We start from the raw sequence: 27751 nt of genomic DNA, 5'->3' as shown, positions 1-27751 counted from the left end.
TACGATGCCGTACGCGACGAATTTTCGCTATCAATCGCTTCAAAACTTCGAGATAAAACTCACCGTTGACCGTCTGGCCAGGTGCAATGAATTCTTTGTGGATAATGCCCTTGGAATCGTAGAAACAAATCAGCATTGTCTTTACTTTTGACTTCTTCAAGCGGATGCCCCTCTTCTGGTGGTCTCCACTCAGCACTGACGCTTTGTTTCAGACTCATACTCAAAACACCACGTTTCATCACTAGTAGCGATCGTTTCAAGGAAGTTCGGGTCCTTAGTGCTCAAACTTTCAAGGAAGTTTGAGCAGTTTTAATGAGGTGAGGTCTTTGCAGTGTTCAAGTCGATACATTTTTTGGTCGTCGGTCAACTTGTGGGGAACAAATCGCGAATTCAATTTACGAAGGCCCAAACTCTCGGTCTAAATGTTGTGAACAGTTGATTTTGTAATCCCTAATTCATCTTCAATCAATCTCACGGACGATTTCGGGTATTCTTTGATGAAATCACGCACTTTTCGGATGTTAACTTCGCTCAGTCCAGTTTTTGGACGGCCCGGCTTTTCGTCGTCCTCAAGCGTCTCACGACCACTGTAAAATCGCTTAAACCACTCGTAAACTTGAGTACGGGATAAGCATTCATCACTGTATGCTTTTTGAAGTATTTGATGCGTTTCGGTAAAATTTTTACCAAGTTTAACACAAAAACTAATCGCAGCTCTCTGTTTAAAACTCATTTTTCGACCGTTCGTCAAAACACAGTCACTCTTGGCACTATATCTCGGCTTCTAATGAAACAATATAGACAATACATAATAAAGACATAAACAGTTGACACAACACTAATGACCACTACACTAATTGCCGCTTTCGACAACAAAAAGAACCAGAGTTTCCGGGTGAAAAAATCCTCTACCTCCGTATGAGAAAGGTTTCTCACGTCACAGATAGGAATCAAAATTCAGGTCTTTCCGACTAGAGGGTTTCGTCTATACCAACTGAGTTACGGAAGCTTTAAAGTTGTCATCTAACTGAGTTTTGAAAAGACTTTATTGTGCTATTATTGTAATATAATATCATAATAAAGACTTTATTGTAATATTATTGTAATATATGTATTACAATAATATTACATGTTGTATGCAATAAAATTACCCATTTTATTACATACGAAAGCCATCATATTGCTAAAAAGGCTATCAACGGCTAAAATAAGACTCGCTATCCTGTGTATTATATTTAAAGGTGGGATTACACTGACACAGCTCTTAATGCAGTTTTTTAAATAAAGTGGTGAAATAGCTCGCGTCCGTTGCCTTTAAAAGAGTTAAAAATCAGTTGTCTTGCAAATTATCCTCACTGCTCAACTAACTACAGCATAAAAGAAGACAGCTACGGTGATCTGTTTTTCCTTTATTCCCTGACGAGGAGAGAAGGTAGCAGTGAAGAAATTTATCGAAAAACTGCAGCACAGTTATTGCGATGACAGTGTCTTTTGATAGAGACCAAGGGTAAACGAATGGTTTCATGTGTTCAAAAAAAAAAAAAAAAAAAAATCGAACTGTTATCTGCAGTGCGCCGAAAGAAGCAGGAAAATATAAGATTCCACGATGCAACACGAATGGGACTATAAGCCTTCTAAAGATTATGCCTTAATTTTCAGTAGTTGAGTGAGTGGACAGTATGCTCCTTCCCTTCTCAATTCCAAAGGAGAAGTCAAAATAAAAAGCAGTATCGGCGCTTTTCAAACATGCAGGGATGCCTTCAGAGAACAGGCAGTGATTATCTCATAATTATCGAAATCTACCGACGAAATGCACAACGTCATCTAAATTAAATTTTTTTTAAAAAAAAGTGCATTATACAATAGAGTAATGTTATTTTGTTTCAACTGTAATGAGAAGAAGACAGACAAAGCACTAACGCGCGGCTCGAACTGTTTTTAAACTCAAAATGCGACTCTACGGGAGGTCTTATTAGTGCATAAAGGTGCTCGAATAACCTAGACTGTTATTAAAATTTGCAGAATTTATTTTCTGGAATAGAAGGAATTCAATAGCCACGATTTCGCCAATTATTAATTCAAGGCAATTATTTCGGCAACTATCAATTACATATTGCTTCATAAAGTTTCACTTCTAAATCGGCGCAGTTAGAAGCCAGAATTGATTTCATAAAATCTAGCTGAAATATTATCCACTGACTTAAAGCATTGAAACAATTCTAAAATGATCAAACACTTCCATAATTAACTCGTTGATGAGTTTAACTGTAGATTTTTTTTTAAAATCTAAATGAATTTTTTTTGCTTTGGCTTTAGAAAGCAATGAAAAGTTTATTTTGTTTGGCTACGTCATATAGTTTAACATAACCTTAATTCAGCCGAGTTCGAAACTCTAAGAACGATAACGCTTTTACTTGCTTCGCCTGAAATATGACACGTATTATGTCTTAACTCAAGTTGGAGACAAACGCGTTTATGTCTCCGCAATGCACGCGACACCGCCTGCATCTCCGCATTCCAAACGACACCGTCTCTGCAAGGACGTAATTAACAAGGCACGGGACTACGTATTACCAATATTGATTGCGACCTACTCAGACAACAGCACGAAGTTCATTCGCTGGATGAATAATAATGTAATCAGAGTACTACTTAGGCGACATTTTTTCCCCTCACTTTCCAATCGATGGAGGGTGAAATATGTAAAAGTTTAATTACTTGCAGTGCATCTGTCTCAACGATTATTTTCCTGTTTACGCAACTGTTGAAACAGACCATTCTGCTCTATATTCTTGCAATAATTCATTAAAAAAATCTATGTTCAAGATGACAAAGAAATGTGATTCAAATAACGTTGGATTCCTATTTTTGACATTTTTAGACTGAGCGTGTGTGCAGCTGAAGAAATCCGTTTAGGACAATTTCCAATTCTAGCTCTTTGGATGACCTGAAACCATAAAGATTTTCACTGATGCTTTATTCGATAAGGGTAGAGGAGTAACAGTTGTATCCGAATAACTGGCGACGAGCCAAGTTGGAGAAATCGATTTTTTTCTCTCGATAATCGAATACTGTTGTTATCACTCTTAGAACTGAATAGAACAAGCTAGTATACATTTCGGAGGAACACGAGCAATTAATTTGGTTAAAAATGGATTCTTTTATTGATTTTTTAAGTTATTTTCATTTATACTGCTTTCTTAAACTTGTCAATTAGATCTACTAACGTTCTCTATAAATCTACAATTTCAAATTCGTAACGTCCTCTACATCGGTGTTACTTAACGTGAAAACTAACTCGGATCGGAAAATGTATCCATTGCTTTTAATTATCATTATTTTTTTATCACAAACTATCACTATAAAAAGGAAGTTTTACCTCCTTCCAACTAACAGTTCCAGAAAGTCAGAATTAATAAGAATAACCAAAGCAAGACGCAGCAGTAGCAGATATGAATCTCGACAGGCCCCTCCCAAGTCAGAGAGAAGAAAGCACGTTTACTTTCTTTTCACAATAATAGAGGCCAAATGATTGAATATATGAAATTGTAGATTATAAAAAAAAAACATAATACATTAATAACAAACGCAATGTTGTTATTACCTGATGAAATGAAGAAAAAAACCACGAAACAACTGCTTCGCAAACGGTTGAAATTCTGAGACTGTTCGTCTTGAAAAGGAACATTCCATGATTTCATTGCGGCTAAAGGTCTTTTGCGTACGGAAAGAAAACGTTCTTCACGCACGCCCCTCAATGCCATAACATTTTTTGGGGAAAATGTGTGACACCACTTTTGGACAAACTTGCTTCCCATTTCCCGCACCCGTGAGAAGTAAACAAATTTAGTAACCACAATGATTTTTAAGATTCTTAACTTGTGCTTTGCTAATTAGAAAAATTCAATTTTTTTTCTAAGAAATATGCTGATAAGTTGTGACGTGATACAATTTTATATATATTCTCATGCCAGTGTCATTACCGGAACTTTCTCCCTAAGAGTGTGTTATAAATTTAACGATAATCTATAAGACAGGAAACGATGATATTAATTTAAAGGCCACAGTTTTTATAGTCTCTCATTCGCTTTCTTTTCCAGTTCAATCACAGATGAAAACTTGGATAACTATCGTCTTTACTAATTTTGACTTTGAATTTCATATGATCACGATATGATATCATTCAGTAACTAACTGATTCAGTGAAAGTAATCTGAGACCAACACGATTTTAAGACTACAGCATATTTGAAAGAAGTTTCAAGTATTCCACAGTTGATATTTAGCATCTATATTTTACAAATAAAAATTTTAATTAATTCAGCTGCAAATAAGCGAAATAAAAATCATGCATCAACTAAAAAAGAACTAAATAACACAATAATTACTGGTCTATTCAATGTTAATCTCGGTCTGTTTCTTGTCAACTTTTGTACTTGTGTTTTTTGTATAACCTAATGAAAATCTTTTTTCTCTAACAGATCATTTAGATTAATTTTTACAAAAAATGAATTAAACTTTTGTTTAATTCATTTTTTGCTCTTTGTAAACACTCACATAAATTCATATGGGCAGAACTTATTCCATGGTCTAAGAACAGCAGAATCCTTAATCCGTTGCATGGAGATAACAGCAAAATATGAGCGGTTCAAAAGAGAAAACTGTATTTTTTTTTCTACAATCAGTTTCTAGGATATGTCAAGGTCTTACACATTACTTCAGAATAATTTCAGCTTTAACTAAAAACTACAGCAGATAACTCCTGCATATAACTGGGTGAGGACATCATGCCTTTATTATTATTTGTTGTTGTTCCTTTGGGAAAATGCGACCCCAGTTTGAACCGCTCATACTTTGCTCCCATCTCAATGGAACGGATTAAGGATTCTGCGTCCCCCAGATCATGGAATAAGCCCATATGAACTTATCTAAGTGTTTACAAAGAGCATAAAGTACATAAGAAATTAAAGCTACTGTAATTGGAAATGTATAATTGTTCACTACATTTTATTGTAGCTAATTATATCCGACAACAAAAGAACCCAACCTGAAGTTAACTTTCACTTCATTTCCCCCTTCTTTTTTTCTTTAGCTTTTTTGTGTAGAACGACATGGTTAGTAACATTATGTTATTGCCTGAAACAATTCTACGGTCAGTTGAAGGATTAAAAACGCAAGTTTCCGAGGGAGAGAGGGAATTCTGCTTGCCTGTGTCCGAGATCGACTAAATGAAGACAGGCTTAGAAAAAGTTCCTGTAGTTGTAAAACTGTCTTTCAGTTCATTTTTTCCAATAACTGCGTTCAATGATGAATTATAGCCTTTCAAAGAATTGACTTTTGATTAATAGCTCTGTTTGGTTAATTGTTGTTCGATCTTTGTATTTAGAAGAAATGTCACACGACGAATTGTTTCGGCGAATTTTCTGCATATACGAAAAAGTAGAATGAAAAAAATGTATATGTGCTTGCAATTGAAAACAAAAACATCTCTGCTGTGCAAAACAAACAAACAGTACTAAAACACTACTTACAAGACTTATCTTTTCATCTTGTAGACTATTTCATTGCAATAAGTGAGATTAGAATCTTTCATCAGCCAGGATAACAAGTTAAACAATGCTGTTTAATATATGAAATATATATTTTACTCTTTCATAATCTTATTTTTGTTTATTTATTGTAAAATGAGGAAATTGACAAAAAAGCATTCTATGCAAAATAGAAAAATACTTAAATTTTAGAATAAAAAATTGAAAACAGCCTGGCTTGGTTGGTAAAAGCCACCGCTTATTTACCACAATGCAGGTTATGATTCCATGTTAACGGACGAATGTTTGCAGAAATATGCTCTGGAGAAGTTTTTTTTTTTTGCTCTTTGAGTTTATGATGATTTTTGTCTTAAAAAATTGAGAAGGGAAGTCTCGTTGCACACCCTTAAAATTCATGACGAAATTATTTCTAAGCAGCTTTTTTATTTGAAATACATTTTATTGATTTATATTAGTTATTATTTTGAAATAAATAGTCACAAACTCATAAATAGTCACTACAAATATCAAGAAATTCAAAGAGAATTAATTATTAATTTTCTTCCCAAAAGAAGTAATTTGGCTTTGTGTGTGTGTGTGTGTGTGTGTGTGTGTGTGTGCGTGCGTGCGTGCGTGTAAGAGATGATGGAGTTAGACGGCCATTGGAGGAAAGCTGTATCTTTTTATTTCTTATTCCATCTAACGTCTACCGACCCCTCATCGCTTGTTCTAGAATATTTAGAATAAAGAGATGACGATGATGGCTATTGAAACACGCAACAATCCTTAGGAATGATGCAGAACAATTCATACTTGACGACCAATTATTTGGGAATTCCAGACTTCCTCTAAATGGCTTTGTTTATATGATATATCCAGCTATGACAGGCATGTGCACTACATTAGTTGCTGAAATAGTTGAGAAAACTTCATGCAAGGAAAAATGTCTCGCATCTTAATGATTCTGCCATTCGGAAGTAGTCGTGCATAAAGTTTATTGGCTATGCTAGCAGCAGTAGGAGTTGCCTGTTCGAATACGTTCCGAGCTTAATTAGCCAGCAGCGCTCTTGTGCCGTCTCATAATAGTCGTTACATAAACGTAAAAGGCAAAGTAAAGACGTTAATAACTCTTTGTCACTCAGTTTACTGTTGACTTAAATGTAGTTAAATTAACTATCTCATAGGCGGTCGAATGAATGGTACAAGCGTTTCTTTTATAAGAAAGATCTCAGTTCGAATCGAGTGAAAGACTAGAAAATGTTTTCAACCGAATGTAAGGTATAAGCTTCAGGGGAAAAAAACTATCATTCTTGATTTCTATACATACACTCACATTCGTATCAACCAAAACATTATGATCACCTCCTCAGTAGTGTGTTGGGCCTCCTTTGCCAAAATAAATACCTGCACAAGTCTTAGTACTGACTCCACTAGCCCAAGGAAAGTATCCTGGACCAACTTGGTAGAATAACGTCCAGGGGAGGGAGGGGGAGCTGGCGGATGCTGCGTTCTACATAATTCCACACTTATCTGATGGGATTTAAATTAGGAGAATTAGGCGGTCAGGAGAGCACGCGAATGCTCAGATATGTTCTTTGAACCATACTGCACAATGCGAGCCTTGTGGCACGGAGATTTGTTTTGCTGAAAGCAACTAGATGCTTCGGACCACATCATCATGTAGGGTAATACCAAACAATCCACAGGCAAGAGTCAGTGGTAAGGGTTTATTCAGGGTGTGATGAGAGGACCCAATGATATCCACGAGAACAATTCCCTATATTAGAATACCGCCACTACTGGCACGATTCCGACGAACAGTGCAGTAAATGGTCGGACTGAAACAGGTTGGGTGGTCAAATCAACGATATACAACCTTCTGATGTGTTTCTATGATTTCCCCCAATCTTTGGAATGTGAGAAAGACTGTTTGCAGTACAGAAATGAAAAGGGAGAAGAATTTGGTTCAATAGAACAAACAAACTTCTCATGTACAACAACTTTGGATGCATATCATTGCCAATACTATTTATTCTCATATTTATTTTTTGCTTCACGCAAATAGACAAGCTGCCCAATGCACACATTCGTCTTTTGATATCAGTTGCTTCAATTCTATATTCAACTGATGGATTTAATGCAATGTATTGAACAACAACAAAAAAAAGAACTATTTTGATCATGTAAAAAAATAAAATTAAATTAAAAAAAATATTTGTGCAATTTAAAAGAATGCCCTGAAATTAAGTGAATTCGAGACCATGTTTTAGAGATGAATAACAATCATTTCGGTTTAATATGAATTCTGTGACAACTTCAAGTGGTAATCTTGAAAACACTTATTTTGGTATTTTATTCTACTACGATAATGGCTGGCTTGACTTTTTATGAAAGTTCCATTGACGTGAAAGAGTGAAAACCTCTTGCAATTAGTGCACAGTGGAAAAACCAGGAATTAGATAAGCGAGGACTCCAGTGTGCTATAGATAGAATATAGCATTTTTATGCCACTTCGAAATCCCAAAATTGACAAGGATACACAAACTCAAATTATTTATTTGCAGAATAAACAACACAACTGTGTAACAGTTTTTCACTTATAAGTGAGAAACAAAATAACTGAAAATATAAAATAAAATAATAAAATATAAAGAAACAAAAAAAACTGAAATGAAGAAAGGAATTAGGATAATTAAGTCCACTTTAATGTACGTAATGAATCACTCTGTCTATTCCTCTATGTATTCATCATTTTAATGAATGAAATAATAACAACTAAAAGATAGAAAGCTAAATGGAATAAAAATTGATAACAACAGAGTAAATTTAATTTGATAGGCAGATGACACTGTAAAGGTTAGATGACGATTTACAGAGAAGTATTTCATTTCAAACAGATGTGCCAAAAATATAACATGGAAATATCAATAGGAAAAAATAAAACATTGTGATTAGTAGATAATCAATCAATCAGGCGTATACCAGAAATAAACAGAAAAATAATCCACCTAGTGATGATTTTTAAATATTTAAGAATTCAGATATACTTCGAAGTAATAATAGAAAATGAAGTAAAATAGGACAAGCGCTTTAAGGCAAACAAGATTTCTGGATGTTTAAATAGAACAATATGGAAAAATAAAAGTATAACAGAACTAAGTTTAACTTATGCAGCTAAAAAGTTACGATAAAGCAGTTAAATACTATTAGAGAAGTGAAAATTCTTAATTTTGGAAAAACAAACTTTGATAAGATCAGAAATTAAAAATCATAAAAAAAGTGTGCCATAAAACCAGTAAAGGAATGAGTAACAAACAGGAAAAAGGAATGGCAAAAGCATGTTAACAGAATGCAAAAAAGAAAGAATAATTAGGCAAATAGACAAATGGAAACAAAGTACCAGAAAACCAATTAGAAAATTAGAAAAAAAGGCGGAAAAATAAATTGCAATAAACATTTTCGCAACAGGTCTAAGATCTAAGGAGAAAGATGAAGAAGAAGAAAAGTAAGAAACCGTTTTACCTGAATTTAGTTACTTGTATATGAAAAATATACTGAAAAACAATATTAAACAGTCCTGTTCCATACGGAAAAAAAGGACTTCAATGCCAACTCTATTACGGTGTTATAAAAATACGTTAATATAACGAAGTTTTGGTGGGCGGGCGTTTTTCAGTTTTCATTTAAAAATACTGTATAAATAAAAGATACTCCTGCCTTTATTATACTGTTTTAATTCTCCCAGTCAAATATCTCTCTGAGATCCTGATTTTAACTATGACTATCTATTTAACGCAATATATATAATTATTTACATAAAAATAACTGAGTTTCTATATATCTGTCTGTTTAACAGGACAAACTACTAACGAAATTAGAAGAACATGAATCGGAATTAGCCACCAGCAGAGAAGAAGAGGTAAGTTCTTTATTATTCAAAAGCCTGGGGAAGGTTTGACTTTTCCCTTTCACTTTAAAAATGATGTTTAATAATGACATTTTAAAATAATTATATAAATACACTGCTTGGAAAGAAGTCCACCGAAATCGGCAAGGTGTATCGTGCATTGTAACGAATCACGGGTTTGCAGCCGGTATAAACTGTAGCAATGGTGCTCCCAAATCAGTGCAACTGGGTGAAATGGCTGCGAGAAGGGAACTGACGGAGTTTGAAAAAGGCGTCTGTGACAGGATGCCATGCTGCAGGCATACTTGTTCGACCAGATCAACAATCAGTGATACCATACTGAGATGGAAGCGCAGGGAGTCAATGCAAGTGCTATCCGTCCCACCACACTCACTGAACGTGACTGTAGGTGCTATGAAGGATAATATGTAAAACCCGCCATTTGTCGGCCGACACGTTGAATGTGGAGTTTTAGGAATCGAGTGGAACACGAATCTACACAAAAACATTCAAAACCGAGGCTCACCACATGAGTTTTCATAGTAGTACCGCAATATGAAAGTTCACTTTATCCAAGCTGCATGCAATGCAGCATCGTCTTCAGTGGTGCAAAGAGTGTATACAGTGAGACGTGGAAGCTGTGTTACGGAATAACGAATCATCTTACAACCTCTACCGAGCAGATGGACAGGTTTGGGTGGTGTGTGTAGGGGGGGGAATGCTCAGTGACATCTCTTACCAAAATGCGTAACACAATTACGAAATTCAGAGGTATCAGTGTGATTGTATGGTCATGTTTCCTTGTTTGGCCTCGGACCTCTGTTTCTGGTGCCACGAACATTGAACTCCGAGAGGTATCTGAACATTATGGACAATGCAATGCTTTCTACTTTGTGGTGTTTCTACGGAACTGACCATTGTCTTTTTCAGCAAGATAATTCACCATGTCATAATGCTGCTGCTGTAACTGCGTGGTTTATGGACATAAACGTCACCACACTTGACTGACCTCCACAGAGCTTTGATGTCAACCTTACTGAACATATGTGGGATGAACTAGAGCGTCGGGAGAGGTCAAGGGACGTCCGCCCCCACAACAGTCCAGGACCTTATTTAAGGCTTACAGGAAGAATGGTCCAAATTTCCCACTGATCGTTATCGTACGCTCGTGGAAAGTATGTCCGTAGGATTGTGGCAATCATCGCCGCGAAAGGAGGTCCTACATCTTATTGAGGTGAGCGCTATGGCTGTTTGTTCCTCAAGCTATGATATCCGTTGACTTCTTTATGAGCACTCATTTATATATAAATATAGATAGATAGATATCAGTAATTTATAAAAACTGGTATAATTTTTAATTAAGAAACATAAATAACTTACTACGTTTGGTAGATAGGATTTGGAGAATATTAAGATTCACTTTGAACAAAACGTAACGCATCATAGAATAGAATAATTGCACATTTAGTGACTTTAAACCTATTAGTTATGTTAAGGCAAACATAACGGTTCAGTTTCCATGGTTTGACAAAGGGCTAAATGGTAAAAGCAATAAAACTTCTCAAATGAGCTCATTTTTCTAAAAGAAGTCTAACAGATAAGCTTAGGTGTTTTTCGGACTTTTCTAAAATAAGTTAAACACGTACTATTAATTATGCGCAGTTAAATAAAACTTTCAAGATAGCTTTAACCAAGAATTATCGGGTGTTCACTCAGAATACCTGAAGTAGTTCATGTAGATAGTTATATAGCTCGTACATGTTCGCAGCTGCTTCGAGATGAAAATCAGCATTTTGAAGAAGGCTTCATTGATAAGATTAAACTATTCAAAAGACGAATAAAATATGAATTTCTCATCGACTAGGCAGAAACAGCTGTACTAAGAAAACGAGGCTTCAATGTTGATTGGTTAGTTGAAATTACAACCGAAGTAATTAAGACTATGCGACCTGTTAATTACCTGTGTTTTCCTGGCCTGTTGGCTTGTTTTGAAGGATAAGCAACCAGTTTCCTGGAAAAAAATATCGCTTCCGTATAAAGACATGCTTATAAGTTCTCAAGGGAAGAAGAGCCTAGTTAGTCGAGTAGATAGCGTACCCACTCTCCAATAAAGAGAATGTGGGTTTTCTAATTCTTAATCCCCAAACGGTACTTAGTAATGATAAGTTTCCATATTTTCGCGTGTCGGTTAAAAAAAAGGAGGGGTAGAAATTATGATAGCTTATCCACTTTTGCCACGAGCTGTTTTAGTGATCCATATGCTTATTACGTGATGTAAAATGTATACGACAATAATTCAAAAACGAGAATTTTTCACCATACACTTGTAACGAATCTGTAAAGAAAATAAATAAAAAGCGGAAAAAAAATATAAAAACATAATTTGTAAACATGGAAACGATAACAAATTTTCGGTTTAAAAGATCTCTTTAAGGTCAGTTAAATGTTACCCGGACTATTATTAATATGGAAGATATAAATACATCAATATTTCACAGCGAAATATAAATTAAACTTTTCTAAAAACTTGAGTATACCCACGGCACTAAAATTACCGCCTTGCGTGGGTGGGATGCGCATAAAAAAGAGATATGGTGTATTTTATCATCGCCTTTTAATTAATATTTAAAAGAGAGGAGGCCTCCACATCGACTTTAAAGGAATGAGGAGAACCGACCAGGTCTTCTAACCTAATGTCCAATCCTCACACCTTCTCGTGGTGCACCATCTTAGGTATCTACCTGGATACTGAACGAACAAGGATGGGCTGGCAGTTTGAGATTTAGCCGACCAAATTGTATTCTTATTGGCTTAAACCAAAATAAAAAATGATGGTACAACATGACAGAATTTTATGCCGGCTAAGGCGTCGCCCGGTTAAACAAAGCCCCAGTTGTTTTCGGCAGGGAACCACGAACAGCGAAAAGTCAGTTAGAACAAATCCAAAAAGCACACCCCAAATCGTCACCACTCTTCAACATTGGTACTATCAACATAAGAAGTCTGAATGGCAAAGAAATGGAGCTAGTTGAGGAATTGGATAAGTACCAGATCGACATAATAGGGATGACCGAAACAAAAAAGACAAAACTGGTGAGATGTTTCTGAGAAATAAATACAAAATCTTATATTCAGGCAATGACAGTCAGGTAAAAAAAAGGTGTAGTTATGGTACTGAACACAAAATATGAGGCTAATCTTGAATGGCAGGCAGTCTCAAGTAGAGTGATGTGGGCAAATATCAGAATGGGGAACTGGAAAATTCGACTTATTTGTGCCTATGGTCCCACAGAAGGTTCGGCGAAGGTAGAAGTGGAGGAATTTTTTGAGGCTTTAGAGAAAGCAACTGACACAATGAAAAGGAAAAGTTGGTCCTTGTTAGGGATCTGAGTTGCAGAGTAGGAAATGATTGTCAGACATACCAAAATATATTGGGAAAATTTGGAGAAAAGAGCAAAGCTAATAATGATGGTAAATATCTGTCGGGTTTCTTCTCAGGACATGGACTGGTTATTACTAACACAATGTTCCAACATAAAAATGTGCAGAAATTTACATGGAGAGAAGAGGCAAGGAACACGAAAGTCTCATTGACTATGTCATTGTTGATAGTGATGTTTTCCAACTAATGCAGAACACTAGACTGTACAGAGGATTTGAAATTGGAAGTGATCACTCACCATTTAGTCTTGAGCAGGATAAAATTGAATTTCATATTGAAAACGAGAACATGTAAGAAAGTTTTAAATCGAATAAAAGTTGAGTAGCTCTCTCAGATGTGAGCTGTAGACTAAAATAAAATACACAAACATTATTCAAGAAAAAATTAAATAGTTTGAGAACAGGAACCAAACCTTGGAGAGTCAGTAGCAAATCCTGAAGAAAATAACGACTGATTCATCCAGAGAGGCATGTGGTGAGGTTCTCTGCAAGGATAGAAAAATCAGAACTCCCTGGTGGACACAGGAAGTTAAAGAGGCAGTGAAGGAAAAGAAGAAAGCATACCAAAAGTTTCCTGGCAAATAAGTCAGCTTGTGCTCTTAGAGAATACAGAGACAAATGTAAGAAAGCCAAACACTGTGTAAAACTAGCTAAACAAAAGTCATGGGAAGACTTTGGCAAGAACATAGGAAGACCACAGGAAGACCAAGATATAGGTGGATTGATGTAGTAAAAAGTGCCTTAGAAGATAGAAATATAAGATCTGATAATGTTCTAGTCTTGATAGGTAACAGATTGATTTGGAGGAAAATTGTAGATAGGAAGTTAGTAATCATGTAATTTTTCATGTAGTACTATCATATCCTGTACATCCCTTGAGGGTACATGTCGAGAATTTGATGATGATAAAAATACTTTTATTTGATAGTGCAAAACATCTTAAATTTAGTTTTTAAATGATTAATTTTAATTTAAAGGATTTTAAAAGCAAGAATTACTGAAACCGTTAGAAAAAGAAGAAGAAAAAGGCTTCTTTAGGTATCATGCAAAATTATTAAAGTTTAATCGACATGATTTTGACGATTTTTACCAATTATTTATTTAGCAATCTGCGTCCTTGCAAACAGCGTCAACAACAGAAATCATATTAACATCAAAAGTTAACTTCCATGGGTACCCCGTGTTCTTTCCTTCAATATAACGAACAATAAAGTTCTAAGCTAGTTATTTTAAGGATGTATTTCCTCAACATGTCTATCCCCAATTTCAGGAATAAGTCAGTTTTATAGATCATTAGTGAAGTTACATGTACAGGGTGTTCGGGATAAATTTGACAGTTTCGTAAGGAAAAAGAAAATCTTCTTTGTATCTATTAAATTTAATGAATTGACAAAAAAACATTACAGGCAGAGTTAATTACAATACTATCAACAAGATTTACTCAAAATAACCACCATTAGCATCGATCACAGCTTCAATTCTGCTTCGGAACCTCGAACAAGCTGATGCTACAGTCTCCCTGGGAAGGGCCGCAAAAACTGTTTTAATTTTATCCATTAACTGGGCTTTTGTATTACTGGAAGTGCGATTGGTGTCTTTTTCAACTGCGCCCCATACAAAATAATCCATGGGGTTAAGGTCTGGGGAGTTTGGAGGCCAAACATTTGGACTGGTGAAGTCGTAGAAATTTTCAGACAACCATTTTTGACTTTTCCCAGAGGTGTGGCAAGGGGCCGAATCCTGCTGCCATACATACGGCCTACCATTGGCTACCCTTGTTATCCAGGGCTTGACTACAGTTAGCAACTCCACGAACAAAGCCCGAATTCCAATGCCAGGGTTCTTCAACACCTGTTCCTGCAGATTTGCGAGGAATTCTGCTGTACGAACGCAATCAGATCGTCTGCTAGGGATCTTTCTTCTTGCTACATCCTCGTAGTCACCATTGCAAGTCTCTAGTTCATGCCTGATTGTTTTTACTGTATTCAGGGAGCATTGGGCAGCAGTCGTAATATCCTTATTTTGATGGCGGGCACGAATCATCATGATACAAGTTATTCTCTTCCATGATTCAGGTGGGTTCCAGCTATCCATCCTTTCTGACATCTTGTATATGAATGAAGAAGGGTCCAAACTTTTAAATGAAGAGAAGTGTGTGTTAATACATGTAACTTACGGAAAAATATAATTAATTATAAATATGTCAAATTTATCCCGAACACCCTGTATGTAGGGGGTTCTATACGTTGGTTTATAAGCGAATCCAATCCAATTTTCTCAACTATTACGCGGGGTACCCATGGAAGTTAACTTTTGATAGAAAAAATAAACAGGCTTGATGCAAAATGAACACAAAAACACACCAAAGGGATATTCTATAATACCCATTCAGAAGTTTCTTGACCTCTATCAATATCAGTCCATTTTCTTCTGTTTGTTTGCCAGGGTCTGCAGTCGTCCACATACTCTCAACCTGTCCTCATAATTTACATCCATAATCCAGATATAATTTTTGTAACTCTTCTTTGCACCCTTTCACGGTCTCTTTATCCTCCCCTCCATCGGGTTGGTTTGTCTTTTTGCAGATTAAAAATCTAAGTTTCTTTTGGGGGGGGGGGAACCTCTGCTACTTTCGTACGAGACAAAGTTCCTTCAATTGAAAAGTTTTTATAAAGGCTCCTTCTGTCCAAGAAGGGATTCGAACCCAGGTCTTTTCTACTGCGCTATGAAGGTGTTTATTACATCAAAATAAACTAAATAAAATGCTGACATGTATAAAAGAACAGTTTCGTTATTATTTGTCTAAAACGAATAAAATGTACATACAAAGATTGTTTATGATAAAAAATATAAATTAAATCTTTAGTGGCGGCGATATATTGTGAACTGAGAACCGTAGATACAGGGGAGTTAGAGAGAGAGCGAGAGTTCGGTTTTCTCGTTATTACTCACATTTTTTATGTATTGTTATAGTGTGAAATATTTTATGCACAGCAGTGTAAATGAAAAAACTTATATAACATAAATCTACGAAATGCCTCTGCAAATGACATCAAGCGCCAGAACGGAAGTATTCTCTATAAGATATCGCGATATTTCTCGTGTCAAAGAGTTCCAGTTCTAAGCTCATGATACCGATTAGCTCTGGTTCGCCAATCCATTTTCAAAGCGAAGTGACAGCCGGAAATTAGCTGTCGTTTTCCTGTCAGCAGTGGCCCAATGGTGGTTATTTTTATTTCAAACATAAGACTCGTAGAGATCTTCTGTGCAAAAACAATACCCTCTCTCTCTTTCTCTCTCCGCGCTGAATGGCTATGCTTCGCTTTGCTTAGGGCACACTCCAAAAGATTAAAAAAAAACAACTTAATATTAAAATTACGGAATACTTAAAAGCATCTCATATTCATTCGGAAATATTTCTACATACACAGCATACCTTATACGATCTTCCTTTTTATTAGCTTATATGATATGTTTCGAACAAGTAACATGGCCTCTTCTAAATTTAATTTTGGTAATGATGAGGCGGTCAATTCTTTCTTCGTGATGTGCTAGAGCTGTAAATAAATGTATTCTTTGGCTGGGTTGTCTGTTTTAGAAAAAGTAAAACTCTGCTACCTCAACTTTATTTGAATAGTCCTTATAAAAAAAATCCTCACGCTGTAGCAAATAAGATTCACTTACATATTTCAAGCAAAGGGCGTCGTCACTTAACCGACCGGGAAACAGATGCACTCCCCCCCGACACACACACACAACATACGTATTACTAGTCAATGGTTTATTATGTTAATTCCTGGTTTCAAAAATCGCGATCCTCACTTAAACAGTAGTTAAATCTAACATACAGCTGCTTTACAAGGCTGACCTTAAACGAATGGTTTAAGGTCAGCCTTGCTGACCTTAAATTATATTTATATCATAGCAAGTTCCTAGAGTGTATTATATGCGGTCCAAGAAACGTTTCCAAAAACGCTACAATTCATATGGAATAAGAGAGAAATTGGTCAAAACACTAAATTGCATACAAGACAGTGTTCGAACCAATTTTAGCTTATGGATCTGAGAGCTGGGTTACAAATAAAGCACTTGACCAAAGACTAGAGATACCAAATCTATTACAAAAGTTCTTCAATTTAGTCTGAGAATCTTGCAGTCATGGCTCTTTTAACGAAATATAAGATTTGCCAGCGGTTTTGTAATACTCTTAATATTTTAATCAATATTTTAATCAGCGCATAGACCTGAAAATTGATTCGTATCAAAATCGTTTTAAACTTTAAAGCAATATATGTTTTTATTATGTTTAATGATTAAAAAAAAAATAAGTGGCTTAAATCACTACTGGTACAAAAACTTAAAGACAAAAATTAGTAATACGATTAAAAAAAATTCGTGGAGATGACCATGCTGATTTAATATTGAATTGAATGAAATAAATTAAGCATTTGGGGCGGGAGAGGATGAGCTAGACAGAAAAATAGTAGCACGCTTTGATCAGTCGTAGAAACTACCAGTTTGTTCTTGCCAAATCCAAGAAATTCAATATACCTACAAATACTAACATACCTCATAAGAAATCATTCGCTACTACCCATGTAAAGAGACAAATCATATGTGAGTTCCAGACGCTTTTTTACACAATTATGGCATCGAACAAATATAAAAGTTGATAATAAGGGATTTTTAAAGATGACTGTAGTAGCAAATTCTCTTTAATCGACAGTAAATGTGAAAAGGAAATCTTAATTCTTTTAGCTGAAATCTAAAGAAAATCAATAATATTTTGATTGCTCGGAAAAAAACATCTTTCAGAAACAATGTGTTCGTAATGAATCTACAGCGTGCGTGCTGGTTATGGAATACCAGAAACCTAACTAACTAAATAACTGAAAAAAATCGGAAAATCTTTCATCAATTCAAACATGTAGCAATGTTTATTACTTGTGGCTGAACAGGTGTGTGTCCAAATAAGGGGGAAAAAATCAAGAAGTCGCCTCAATATGTCAGAACTTATTCATGAAGTACCTGGCAATGCAATAGATGAAAATGCTAGCATAAGCACTGCTCAGTTGTTGATATTTATTCTTAAAATTGATAGTACCTTTATTGTTTATGAAGAGCTAGTTGATTTAGACAATTAAAAAAAACGTTCTTACTGCCCAACATTTATTTCTGAAAGTGAAGAAAACATGTCCTTCACTTTCAGAAATCTTTCGAGAAATAAATGGAAAGTGTAACAAATAAACTGTGCGGAAACCAAGGCAGCTTCTGAAACTATAGCTAGTTTCAGAAGCTGCCTTTTTGCGTATAAGTTTATATTTAGTTTGGACACGACTGAATGTTAACTCACCATTTTCAAATCAAATCTGTTTATTTGCATTAGTTGAAGTGGCGGTAAATTTATGATATATTTTGCAGGGGGACTCAATATATAAAAGGTTGGAAAGTACTAGTGCAATCCTAATTCGCTCCCAAGGGTCAAACTGTAAAACAACATTTCAAAACAACAGGGACTGTCAGTTAGACCTTTTTTTTGACGGAGTGGGAATGAAAAACGTAATATGCAATGAAACTAACAGCAAATTACCTCAAGGGCTCACTTTAGTGAGTACAGATGTGGCAAACCCCAGATACCTGATACTGGACCATGCCTTACTTCATGTAATATACATCTGTTATATTATCTATAGACTGGTCCCTCCCCTTTTTTTCTTTTCTTCTTTCTTCTCATTTTGCTCCTTTTCCTCAAATGCTATTACAGTATCGAGGGCTAGGGGTAAATCTCTCCTTTGCTGTTTCATTTCGTCTTATGCAGCCAACGAAGGGACAACCTAGCCCCAATAGGTGCCGGTCCCAAGCCCGGATAAATGGCGACGGCTGACGTCAGGAAGGGCACCTGGTCGTAAAACTTTACTGCCATCTCTAACTAATGAGTGAAATAAGTCAAGAAAGTGATACTAGGGCTAGGGCGTGCCCCTTGGGCGACGAGCAGCTACATCGCCCTACAGCTGCGAGAAGTAGAGGAGGACTACCGCATCAGGGGAGGATGCGGTTAAAGAAGCGAGCCCAGCGGGCGGAGAGAATGTTACGAGTGGAAATGTTGAATGTTGGAAGCATGAGTGGAAGAGCAACGGAGGTAGCAGACATGATGAGGAAGAGGAAGTTGGATATTTTATGTGTACAGGAGACAAGGTGGAAGGGGGAAAGGCGAAGGAACTGGGAGACGGATATAGTGTGTTCTACTCCGATGCGAATAAAAAGGGAAGAAATGGTGTCAGAATTGTGGTGTGCGGCAGAATGAAGGGCGAAGTGCTGGAAGGTAGGAAGAACGACAGGATTCATGCGATTGAAACTGGGTATTGAAGAAAAGCAAGTGTCGTCTTATGTGCATATGCTCCACAAGTTGGACAGAAGAGGGGAAAGATGAGTTCTGGAACGTGTAAGATGAAGAAGTGAGGGAATTTGAAGAAAACGAGTTGGCGATTGTCAGAGGAGATTTCAATGGACACATAAGAAGACAGAATATGAAGTGTGAAAGGGTGCATGGCCATGGAGAGGGAATGATGAACCAGGAAGGAGACAAGATGGTGGATTTCGCGATAGAGTTTGATCTGGCAATTATGAACTCGTTTTATTTTTATGCAAGAGGGAAGAACATTTGATAACATTTAGAAGTGCTAACAACAGTTCACAGATTGACTACATCTTGACTAGAAGAACACATCTTAAGGAAGTAACAAATTGTAAGGTAATCCCAACAGATCAAGTGGCTCAGCAACACCAGCTGCTGTGCTCAGACTTTAAAATACGAGTAAGGTCGAAGATAAGACCTTAATCGTATTGGAAGCTATGGGATAAAGACAATTAAGTAATTTTGCTTAAAAGAAGAGACTGCGAGGAACCTTGTTTAAGAAGAGGGTATTAGAGAGGATTTCGGATGGACTAGATAGTGTACAAGATTGGTGGAGACACAATTCAAAAGCAATTCTGAGCTGTGCAATTGAGGTGCTTGGTGAAACATCTGGAAAGATTAGCGAGCAGAAGGAGGGTTGGTGGAATAATAATAATAATCTGCTTCTTGCAGATTATTATTATAAGGATCCAAGAGAATTGCTGAACAGGCGAAGGCAACAACGTATCAAGATCTTTAGGTCAATTAGAAACAAAGGAAGGAGAGAGAAAAATTTATCGACTGGCAAAAGGTAGAAATAAGGCATCAAAGGACATCTTACATGTGAGGCAGATTAAAGGCTCCGAAGGAAGAGTATTAAGGAGGGATGTGGATATAAGAAACAGATGGAGAATATACTTTGAAGGCCTTTGAATGAAGAAAATGCAAGGACTTACAGAGAAGATGGGGAGCCTTATGAGGAGATGGTGCAGAACATCAGCAAAGTGGAAGTGAAAGCCATAAAGAGGATGAAGAATGGAAAACCGGTGGGCCTTGATAGGATCCCAGTGGAGGTATGGAATGCACTGGGGGAAAGGGAACTGACCTGCTGTGGGATCTGTTCATAAAAAGTGTGCCAACAGAAAAAAAAAACTGCCTGGGGAGTGAAGGGAAAGTACTTTACCTTATTTACTAGGGCAAAGGGGATGCATAAGACTGTAGGAATTACAGAGGATTAAAGTTGATGTCTCACACAATGAAAATCCTAGAAAGGGTTCTTGATGGAAGACGGAGGGAGGAAGTGGAGATTGCAAAGTAGCAGTCTGGCTAGATGCCTGGTCGATATCTTTGGGTTACGGCAGATGGTGTAAAAGTTTCAAGAGAAACAACGGGAGCTACATCTGATGTTTATTGATCTTAAGAAAGCGTACGATAGAGTGCCAAGGCAAGAAGTCTGGAGGTGTCTGAGGGAGAAGAAGGTACCTGAGAAATATGTCAGGTTGGTGCAGGAGAATGTGAAATGTGAAGACAAGAGTTCGGATCTGTCTGGGAGAGACATAAAGATTTCAAGTGACAGTTCGTTTGCATCAAGGTCAGCATTAAGTCTGTTCCTGTTTAATATTGTGATGGAGGTGGTGACGGAAGAGGTTAAAGATGCGCCTTGGACCATGTTGTATGCAGATGACAGCGTGCTGTGCGCAGAATCAAGAGAAGAAGTGGCAGCTAAATTGGAAAGATGAAGGAAAGTACTGGAAGAGAGAGAGGTATGAGGCTGAGCAGAAGTAAGTCAGAGTACATGCGTTACAAAGGGGGATGGCAGCCAAGAGGCAAATCTGCAGCTGGAAGGAAATGTCATCAGGAAGGTTAGTAACTTTAGATACTTAGGGTCAACAGTGAAAGAGGATGGAGAGGCTGAGAAGGAAGTGGGATGCAGGATAAAGCAGGATGGAGGAATTGGAGAGAGAGATAGCTGGAGTGCTATGTGATAAGAGGGTGCTGGTCAATCTAAAGGGAAGATCTACAAGAGAGTGGTGAGATCATCTATGGCGTATGCTATGGAAACTGTGGTCATGAGGAAAAATAACATCAGTAGGATGGAGGTAGCAGAGATAAGAATGCTTAGATGGATGTGCGGTGTGACCAGAAAGGGATCGTCTGAGAAATAACTATGTGAGGGGAACGGTGAAAGTTACGAACTTAGGAACGAAGATACAGGAGGCAAGGTTGAGATGGTTTGGCCATGTGACGAGGAGGGAGGACAAGTATGTGGAAAGAAACGTCATGCAGATGGATGTGTAGGGGAGGAGGAAGCGCGGCAGCCAAAGAAGAGATGGAAGAAGCTGGTGGTGGTGGAGGATGACCTGAGGATGAACTTACATTTGGTTACAACCCAAGACAGGAGGATGTGGATGAGACTCATTAAAAACAGCGACCCTACATAAGTGGGACAAGCTGAAGAAGAAGATTAAAACTAACAGCAAATGATCCAATTCTACTCTATTTCCAACTAGCAGACAACTCTATTATAGCTATAATATCTAGCGACAGTCATAATTTTGCTAATGATACCTCGTGCATAATGAACAGTAAAATCACATTGTGGTCGACTAGAATTACGGCTGAAGCAACTAAGGCTATGTATTATGCTTGACTGTGCGTGTTTTCATTTCGCAAAACAGATAAACCTAAGTCTATCCATCTAAAGAGTACTCAAATAACGACTGAGGTAACGAGGCTCTCGTAAAATCACGAAAACATATTTATCGATATCTTCTATTTAGAGTAATGGTTTTCAAATTGTTTGAGCATCCCCTCCCCCGCCCCACTCCCAAAGAGTGCGCAACTATTTCTGGAGGGAGAAGCCAAGCAATAATAAATATTATTGTTCGTTTTTCAGCACAACTCTCACATGTACTCGATATTCAATTCACTTATTTCAATATAATATATCGTTAAAAACACAAGCGACTGCAATGTTTATTTCGTAAGCTATACAATGCAATAAACATTATACCTGACTGTTGTTTTTATGACTATCAAAATATGATTTTAATTAAACTCTATTGCCTAATCAAAGATGTGGGTTGTATATTTCTATTATTGCTAGTCCACTACTCTATGGACTAGAGAAATGTAGACGCATTCTCGCATTCTTTTCCCCATAAAACTGTAGCTGTGAGAACATCTTTTTACTAGTATAATATGCAAGCTAAAAACATAAGTTTAATATTGTTTTATGAAAGTGTAGGGGCATATATTTTTTTTTTTAGAAAAAAGGGGCATCTCTTTAAAAGTTTGAAACCACTGACTAGCAGATCATAAGACAGTTTAAGGTTACCATTAATACTAGGTTCATGTTTTGAAAAGTAGACATTTAATCAATAATAGACAACTTATGATACATATGAAGCTCAGCCTATGTAAAATGACATATCAAATTAGCCAATGATATATTTTCATCACATTAGGATATGAAAATCGCCATACGTTTTGAACAAGACGAATAGATAGTAGAAGATATACTAGTTTGTGTCCATTTCGACGGAAAAAGATGAGTAATAAAAATAAATGCTTTTGCTATTGCTACGATCAAGATGGTCTGTAATTGTTATTTTTTATACATTTCATAATATTAATTATTCATTAGTAATCCTATTCGTCCTCTAACTGTTTACAGTGTGTTTAGCGTAGTTTAGTGGTTAGTGTATCCGCTCTCCAGCCAAAAGGCTGCGGGTTTGAATCCCGCCACGGGTATGGATGTTTGTGATTGTCTGTGGAAATACTAGTAGTGGTGGTGGTTTCCAGTAAATGGCGTTGGTGTAGATGGTAGTTGCGGTTCGCTGTAGTTGGTGGGGACGGAGAGTTGTAGAGTAGGTAATAATGGGTGTATAGGTTTTTACACCAAATAATGGGTGTAAGCAGCCCATCACCAGAATGACAATAACATTACTACGGACAGTCAAATTATGATGGATGACAAGACATCTTGAAATAGTACACTAATTAATAGAAAATCCACAGGCCAACTTTCTGTCAAGAGATATATAAACCATTCCACATTCGCACCACGTGGAGTTCTCATTGTTTTCCTCTCTCTGTCTGTCTTTTTTTTTTCCTTGTACATCACCTTAATCTATGAAAAATCTTACTTTTACTTAATATAGGAGAAATGTGTATATATTTATAGCTGTGTGTTTATTCTAGTGAAAATCTCTGAATCGTTCGCTATACCGGAGATTTTTCTCCCTAAAAGCACACCTCTTTCATGTACTTGGATCTGACGTCTGCTTTGCAGATACACATCTTCACAACGCGTGTGGCTTCTAAACAACTTAGGTCAGTCTCTTCTTGAATGTCGTTGTCTGGTGTTTTTCAAGTCTGTTCTTCCTAAATTCATTTTTTTTTTAAGTTTAAGTGAGCATACGCCAATGTTCTCCCGAATTCTGAGGCGTGACACCATAAAGAGTACAACGCGGTAGCAAGTAAAGGGAAAGGCTGTAATTTTCTTGCAACAGCTTATTAATTACGTGTTGGCATAGTTAATTAAAATTTAATTACTATTATTATTATTAAATACCCACATTATCAAATTTATATAAATTAAATTATCACTTATTATCAAATTTGCAAAAAAAGTATTAACTAAAAAAAAAAAAAAAGAAGTACGCAATAAAAATATTCCTGAGATAGGAGCAGTTATGAAGTTCTTTCTAAATGTGTAAACCAATCAATTAAGCTGTTTTTCCTCTTCTGTTCTCCATTCTCTTTCTGTTATGAAGTTCTCTCTCTCCATTTCATTTCTATTACTAGACCAGCTGGCTCCATTCATTTTCCTGATTTTGTATTCGCGAATCCAACTGTCTTTCCCATTTATATACTATTGGAAAAGATATTTTCAATCATGTAAAATAAAAAAAAAAGGAACACTCCTCTCCACTAAAAATAATTAGTTGCTGTAATCCAGTGCTGAATCTCATCAAGAACTGTTGTTAAAGTTGAGATTAAAACAAATGATAACGAAGCTACAAGGTTCAAGTTGAAATTTTCCACCTGCAAAAATCACTACTAAAAGCTTCAAGATATAAAACATCGTTGTCTGTTGTCAAATGTCTTGAGTTTGTAGCGAACATCTTTTTAAAATACCTATACCTGCAAGAAGTTTGAAATGGGTATTTAAGCCTGTTAATTTGATGCATTTTTATTCTTCATCCAAGTCTGGTTATCTGAGCACAGAGTAATATTATTGTAATGATCGTTATTTTAAGTGCAGTGTCATTTAGCAAGAAAGGAAGCTCTTACGAAGAGAAGACATTTACTGGAGAACGTTTTCAGCTATTTAAGTGATGCATATCTTATAATCCATTTAGTATATCATTTTTAATTCGAAAACCTACGCATGGGACTTTTTTCAATAACCATTAAGGGTGCCACTAAATCTGTTTTTCTCTCGTGTGAACCACACTATTCCGTTAAGCTGTTAAAGCAAGTTAATTTTTTTTTTCACTGAACTGATTTCGAATGAGGTCTTGAATAATCTTATAATCTCACGAGAATGCAATTTTTGCAATCGCTTTTTAGAAATGTAATTTTCTATTTAAACTGTCTCCTTTTCGTGGTTCGATATATAAAGAAAGCTACTAAATGAGGTCTACATCATGCTGAGCATTATGAAATAGCAAACATCGCCTACTTATCAGATTCTAATATTATCTAGTTTCCTTTTACTACAAAATTTTTGCTTTAATCTGAGAAATCTTTGGAATATTCAATATCAATACATTTAGTGTGATTAATGCCAACGGCTGTAGATATCCCGAACCTGCTCATTCTCTGCTAGTCATTCTCTACACCTTCTCACATACACAATATACACATATGAATCAGACATATAAGAGTTATTAGGATTTGCATACCTTGCAATGACTACGTCTAGGTTTACCAAAGAGCTAATCCTCTGAACTATACCAGTAGTTACATTGACGTACGAAGTACGCTATTTGCATATTTTCTTCCTTATCCCCGTTATGATTAAAATATCATAATTTTTAAAATATTTTATGTATATTCATTTCATTTAACAAAGACGTTCAGTTACGCGCGAAGATAATGTAACTAAATTTTTAGATAATATGGTGACCTTCCATGGAGTAACGCGATATCTACGTTGGAAAGCACTGAACTAGGTTCCCTATATTATAATTTTCACTAAAAAATTAGAAGGATATTTTATTTTTCATATGTTAAGTTTATCAGTTGAATTACTTTATATAAACATCTTCTTATGCATATCTCATTACTTAAACTCTCAACATAAATATTTTGACAAACAAAACAAAAATAACGCGCCCCCTATAGTTGGGTAGCCGCACTTCAACTGCAAAGGCAAAGAATACAGTATTGTGTTTTTATTTCGTTAAGGACTATCATATTTTTTTCTTTCGATTTACCAGAGGCTTGAGGCTTAATTATCATACAGCGGAAAATCCATCCTTCTGAGAGTGCCTGAACGTTTAAGTAAGTCCAAAGATAATTCTGAAGAGCCTAAAAAAAATTCTCGTGTCTCAAGGGCCTATCGAAAGCTTGTTGTGAGTGGTTATTCAAAAATCACAGCTTTTGCAAATGGAAAACCAGAAAATGATTCAGTGAGTTATAAACAATCGTAAGTCTTTAAGAATGTCTTATGGGAAAGATGTCACTTGCGTTTTGCAGATGACACTGCTCTCTTAGCGAAAAATAAAGAAGCTCAAGATATGTAGTAAAGAATATTGTGAAGCATGATAAAGCATACTTCAGGCATTTCTGTAAGTCTATTCCTTTTCTGTTTTCTATTCAAATAGGTAAACACTGGAATAATGCATATTAAATAGTTTTCTTTTTATCCATACTGGCAGATCTCACAGATAATCTTTATACAGCCAAAATGCTTTGTTTCCTTGTGTCATTCTTCTATTTATTTCATTATATTGTTTTAACTAACTAATTGACCAAAAGTATATATATATCCTATCCTATTCCGTCAGCCATACGGCTGGTGGGGTTAGCTATATGCTACCAAACTAGGGAGATGACTATAAGCAAGGTGGTTTCCCGTTGACTTCCTTGCCGTAGTATATTTTATGATGTAGCTGTGTGTGTTCACGGGAACGGTTTGCCTGTTTTCAGGGATGAAAAACCAACCACCTCCTTATGAGACCGGTTAACTCACATTTTAGTCGAAAGAGACCAGATAAAGTTTCCTCATGTCACTAACGGGAATCGAACCCAGATCTTTCCGACCAAAGGGGATTCGTCTTATACTGACCGAACTAAGGAGGTTCCAAAAGTATATATAGTCCTATACAATTTCAATAGAATTATCTGCTTTAAGATTACTTCGATTTGATCTGAATTTGTCATCGATTTTTGTTTCAGTTATGTCAATCTTTAAACCTTTTTTAGGTTTAAAAATTAGTAGAAATTAGATAATGCACAGGCAGCGATGATTTTCTGACCATATTATCAGATTTACAGACGGACGATAGACAATATTAACACTGAGTGGATACCAACAAAAGGAAAGGTCGCCGAAGAACAAGAGAAGAATGTTCTACAAAGTTCTGTCTGGTCGAAGATAGACAGAACTGGGAAGTTAAGGCGGAGACCTATATTCAGCAGTGGATGGAAAAGGGATAAAAAAGAAGTTTGTTTTGGATTTACGGCCGAAGCAACTCAGGCTACGAGACCAGTGTGTGATTATGTCTATAAATTGAGTGTGTTCTTCTGGCCGTTTTGCCTCTTTTGAGGGAGAAAAAAACTCGAGTTTCCTGGAGGAAAAACCTGCTACTTCCGTATGAGACAGCTAGCTCACCTTCAATTAAAGAGCTCTGATGAAGGTGAAGGTTCTTCGAGTTCTAGACGAGATTCGAAAGGCAACTGGGTACCGTGAAACAAAATAAGCCTTAGAGTATATACATAATTTACATATATTGAGATACACAATTCTCATTAGATGACACAATCCGAAGAAATGCCTTTAAGATAACCTTTAACTACATTCAAGAGAGGACGATCTTAAACTCTGTCACTCAATCAAAATATCAGAAACTTCTAATCATTTACACAGTTAGGATTTTCTTCTGAAAAGGATTCTTTGCAGATTTTAAAAACTATAACTATTTTTTAATATTACCACTAATGCGAGTCTTTCTTAAGTAGTTCCCAGTCAGTGGTGAGCTACTCAAATTTTAACAATGGCTGTTTTAATGGTAAGCTCCTGTAATAAGTGCATTCTGCTTTTCTTAAGAACCAATTGACGGCGATGGATGAGCATTGGATGTTCCTCACTTCACTACAAGAAAAATCCATTAAATTCCCATTTAAATATTCCATGTGAAATCAATTTGGAATCGACATATTTTTGAAACTGCAGTTAAAATTCTCTGCCATTATCGATTCTAAATTCACTATTCACGAAAATCTGTTTCATGAAGAAACCTCCAATTCA

The 27751-nt window shown here is 36.2% G+C and overlaps 1 protein-coding gene across 1 annotated transcript in view; it reads left to right on the top strand.

Annotated features, from left to right (window-relative positions):
* Positions 1–27751, top strand: part of LOC150100371 (uncharacterized) — a 207428-nt gene that overhangs the window by 117648 nt on the left and 62029 nt on the right. Inside the window, exon 2 of the mRNA XM_090402291.1 lies at positions 9384–9446. Within this exon, the coding sequence (XP_090258417.1) occupies positions 9384–9446 (63 nt within the window). The remainder of the gene's footprint in view (positions 1–9383; positions 9447–27751) is intronic.

This window comes from Typopeltis vanoorti, chromosome 13, assembly GCF_054136105.1.
Source record: "Typopeltis vanoorti isolate ZY-2024b chromosome 13, IOZ_Tvanoo_1.0, whole genome shotgun sequence".
Taxonomy (NCBI): domain Eukaryota; kingdom Metazoa; phylum Arthropoda; class Arachnida; order Uropygi; family Thelyphonidae; genus Typopeltis; species Typopeltis vanoorti.
The sequence above is the reverse complement of the archived record's forward strand: the minus strand, read 5'-3'. Positions and strand labels throughout refer to the sequence as shown.